At 29.9% G+C, this 4,166-nt stretch overlaps 1 protein-coding gene across 3 annotated transcripts; it reads left to right on the top strand.

Annotated features, from left to right (window-relative positions):
* LOC110266419 lies at window positions 7-3,602 on the top strand. 3 transcript variants are annotated; one of them, XM_021111061.1, is made up of 7 exons: window positions 7-293; window positions 663-710; window positions 1,215-1,315; window positions 1,720-1,795; window positions 2,316-2,881; window positions 2,989-3,052; window positions 3,185-3,602. In XM_021111061.1, the coding sequence occupies exons 3-7, from the start codon at window positions 1,287-1,289 to the stop codon at window positions 3,323-3,325; spliced, it is 876 nt and encodes a 291-aa protein (XP_020966720.1). In that variant the 5' UTR covers window positions 7-293; window positions 663-710; window positions 1,215-1,286; the 3' UTR covers window positions 3,326-3,602. The 3 variants fall into 3 exon arrangements, with proteins under 3 accessions (XP_020966720.1, XP_020966719.1, XP_020966721.1); XM_021111060.1 differs by having other exon boundaries at window positions 7-304; window positions 657-710; XM_021111062.1 differs by lacking the exon at window positions 1,720-1,795 and having other exon boundaries at window positions 7-304; window positions 657-710; window positions 3,185-3,601.

Below are 4,166 nucleotides of genomic sequence, written 5' to 3'. Positions count from 1 at the left end.
CCCCAGCGAAAAAAAAAAAAGAAAGAGACGCAACAACAAAATACTTACTGAACCTCCTTTGTCTTTCTCTGTATCCTTTCACCTCGCTCAACCGGCAAAGTCTACCACCGGACTTTTCCATATTCAAAAGCCCATATCCTCCTACAAGGTACCAACCTGTCCTCATCTGCGGTGGCTCCCAGTGCTTCCAATCCATGCGACAGACCAGTGTTGCTCGGTGACTCGGCGGATACTTCATTATCTTCAGGTTTTGACAGATCGAGACACTAAACTTCAGCCAAGTAACAACGGAGGTGCTGTTAAAGTAAATCCTTTAAAAACTGAAAATCAAGCATCAATTTCAGTTTTTGCCCTAATTGTTGCACTAGTAACTAAGTTTTCTATTTTGTATTTTTCTTTTCGTTTTCTTTTCAGTTTTGCTAGCTTTATTTGCCTTTAAACTTATATTTTTTTTGGACATGCATGTATTATTCAGTGAAAGTTTAGCTACAAATTTAAAGAAAAAGAAAGAAACAATTGATTTTCAACACATGACATGTCTCATACTTCCTTGAGCGCAACATCTGATTCTTATCAAGTTCTTTTTGTTCATGCTTTCTGTTAGCATGATTTTAATTTTACATTGATTTTTTTTTTTTTTTTGTGTTCTCTACAAGGATTAGTTATTTTGGAAACTACCCCAACTATTAATCCCAATTTCATATTCTCAGGTATGGCTTTATTCTTTTAGGTTTTGTAAACTCTTCCTCAGCTTAAAAAATATAATCATTGTTTACATTATTTTATTGATTATTTTAAAATAAATAAAAAAGATTTTTTTGAAATCAGTTTTATCATATTTATGATTTTTGAATATTCATTCTGGTCTTTTATATTTTAATATTGATCTAATTTTTGTATATTTTCTTTTTTTTTTCATATCGTTTGTAATGCATATTCTAATTAACAAATTTATAATTCATGATTGTTTGTTTAAATTATTATTAGTAGTAGTGGTTAGCTTTCTGAAACTTCTCAACATTATAATTAGCATTAGTAAAAATTTAGTTTACTAGAATAAATAACCATATTTTTGTTAATCTATTTCTTCTTTTGTTTATCAATAGTTGTTATTTGTTCTTTATGTTTCTGGATTCAATTTTATCACTTATTTTTATTGAATTTGTTGAAATCTTATATTAGGGTTTACTTTATTATAATACTCTCTTTTGCAGTAAGAGACAGGATCTTTTCTCTGTTCTTGAATCTTTATACGAAGTCTCTCTATCTGATAAGGCTGAATCGCGATGGATGCTAATAGAGAAGATCCAAACAGGTATGGTGCTGAGCATTAGAGAAGATGTTTTCTTTGCTGCATTTTCAATTCGATTGAAGTCTCATTTACTTTTCCATTCAATATATTTCAGATTAACTTTTCAAAATGTTAATGTCAATTAAATATCAATGTTATGCCATCTATAGTTTTTTTTTAAATTCTTTCTCAAATATTTTTCATGTTGTAATTTAATTTTATTGGCTTTTCATATATATGTAGGCCAGATTTTAGAAGTTGTTGTAATCTGTAAAATATGTTGTGTAGTAGTTTTCCAACGTGGTCTCTTGGGTATTTTTCATTAATGTGCTTTTAATTTGTTATTTTTTTTTTGTATACTTAGTTAGTTGGTTTCTTGGTTAAAAGTCTCAATCTTAAATTCTAATCGTACCATTATGTGCTAATAGGAGGTTTTTAGCAACCCAGCAATACTGGCCCAATGGAAAAGAACTAGTTTTTAGATTTCGCCTTTTCAGTAAGCAGGTAACGAAATATATTATGGAATATTATATCATGCATGTTAACCGATTCAATAGGTGGGTTAAATCTTTAACTTCGATTAAATAGGTGGGTTAAATCTCTCAGTTTTCTCTTTGATTCTTAATAAGCTTGATGGCTAATGTGCAGTTTTGGACAGTAGTATCAATCTCAATTAATTAGATTCCTGATTTGACTTTATGTTCTTTAATTTGTTATTTTCTACTATTTTCTGCATGTCTGAGAGTGATTGCTTTGCCCCTTTATCCCTTTTCTATGGATATTTTGTTTAAATTTATTGAGCTGTTTACTGAACTAGAATCTTCTCAATTATTTATGCTAATGCTTTCTTCTCATTATAATGTTAGTTCATTTACGTGATTATTGTTCTCTTGTGTTGTTCAATTAGTAATAATGGTAGATTTAAAATACCTCTCTTTGCTAAATAATTAGGTTAAATTATCTGAAGCTTTTTTAGCATGTTTTGTTACACATGAATTAACTTTGGGAAGAAATTTGAATATAGGGTGACAGAGCTCCTCCCCCAACTTTTGTTTCAACTCATGGGGAACGATTAGGGCCAATGTTATATGTCATTGACGAGTTAGATAATTGTTTAGTGCTGGAGGTGATAAGAAAGAATGATCAGTTGCTCATAACTGATTCCTCATTTGAACAGATTAGAACTTTTTATCTTATCGATAGAGGGGCATCTGTTCAATTTAGGTATGTTGGTTTTGGAATTTTTTTTATTTTATTGTGGGATAAGGACAACCAACCTATCGAAGTTCACCTTGATCCTGACTGCTATGTTCCTGAGCTAATGGACCCAGAGACACTTGATAATGTATCAAGAGTGTTCCACATAAAGTATACCAGGATGGATGAGGACTCATCAACTGATGTGATTGTTCTATCTGGGTCTGAACCATCGGATGATCAGTTTTCATCAGATGGTGATGAAGACAATGATCAAGATGGGGCCCTGGTAGGGGATAATCCACATAATCTGATAGATTTGTCGAGTGGAAGTAGTTTATCATTGGAGGTCATTGAACAAAGTAACGCAACAAATGAATTGGCTGATCCTAGGTAATGCTAGATGTAACTTTTTTTCTTGTGTTTTGGATTTTAATATCATGGGATAGCTTGCTATTTTTTAGTGTGGTGACTAACATATTCATATTATCCTGAATTAGATATACTCCAGAGGTTTCTTATGAAAAGAAGATCACAGCTTTGGATCTCGGACAATCTAGATTGGTAACTTGATCTCAAAAGAGTGTTTTCTTTTATTTTTTTTTCCTGCAAGCTTATTGGATGTTCTTCCTAAATCTGCTATTCATTGTGTATGAAAATATTATGTTTATGTTAACTATGAATTATTCGATGCAGTATTTGGCTTCAAAATTTGCTGCGTATCTTAAACTATCTGGAAATGGTTCGATTTGGACGATCACCAGTCCAGATTCTAATGTAGAGAAGAATGTGTTCTTTTTTCACTTACTGAATAGTGGAGGAAGACGTGGAGAATGAAAATTTGGGGTCCGGTGGAGTGAATGTTGTAGAATATACAATTTAAAGGAGGGTGATATCGTTACTTTGAAACTCAGCTCGATAGCTAACCGCCAGATAGAGTTATCGATTTAGCGACGTTAGGCCTCCTATGTATAACTCTATTTGATGGATATTTTGAATTATATGTTAACTTGTCTTGGACATATTTTATTTTTTGTTTAATGAACAAATTTATATATGTTGTATATATTTTGTTTTCTTATCAATAGGTATCTTGAAGTTTTGTGTTTTTAAGATAATACGTAATAGTAAACTACATCTCTGTTGGACTTCTTTTTTCTGTTTTTTTAGTGTCTAACAATTGTTTGAATATTTTATTATCTTTTATTATCTTACAAAATATGTTATACCATTTATTAACATATTGAATAATTGTTGTATTCTATTTTTTTTATTTTAGTGTAGTGATAATTTTGTAATTATCCAAAATTAATACAACATATCTATTTTTATAGAATACATTTTAGTTATATTCTTAGTATTTTTCTTTTAAAAAGGTTTAAATTTCATGAATCCCGTGCATTGTACGGGTTATCACGCTAGTACTATAAGAAAATGAAACATTTATAACAAAATTGGTAACAAATTTAAAATTGTTACAAGAATTATTATTTTATAACAAAAATTAGTGATTGTTATATCATAACAATGTTTTGTAAGAACAATACAATTTGTAACAAAACATTTTGATATTTTGTAACAACATATTTTTTTGTTATAAATTATGTTGGCTTTTGTAACGAAGCGGTGTTTTATTACAAAATTTTATAATATTTTGTAATAAAAGATAAAATTATTG

Source organism: Arachis ipaensis, chromosome B09, assembly GCF_000816755.2.
Source record: "Arachis ipaensis cultivar K30076 chromosome B09, Araip1.1, whole genome shotgun sequence".
Taxonomy (NCBI): Eukaryota; Viridiplantae; Streptophyta; class Magnoliopsida; order Fabales; family Fabaceae; genus Arachis; species Arachis ipaensis.
The sequence above is the reverse complement of the archived record's forward strand: the minus strand, read 5'-3'. Positions and strand labels throughout refer to the sequence as shown.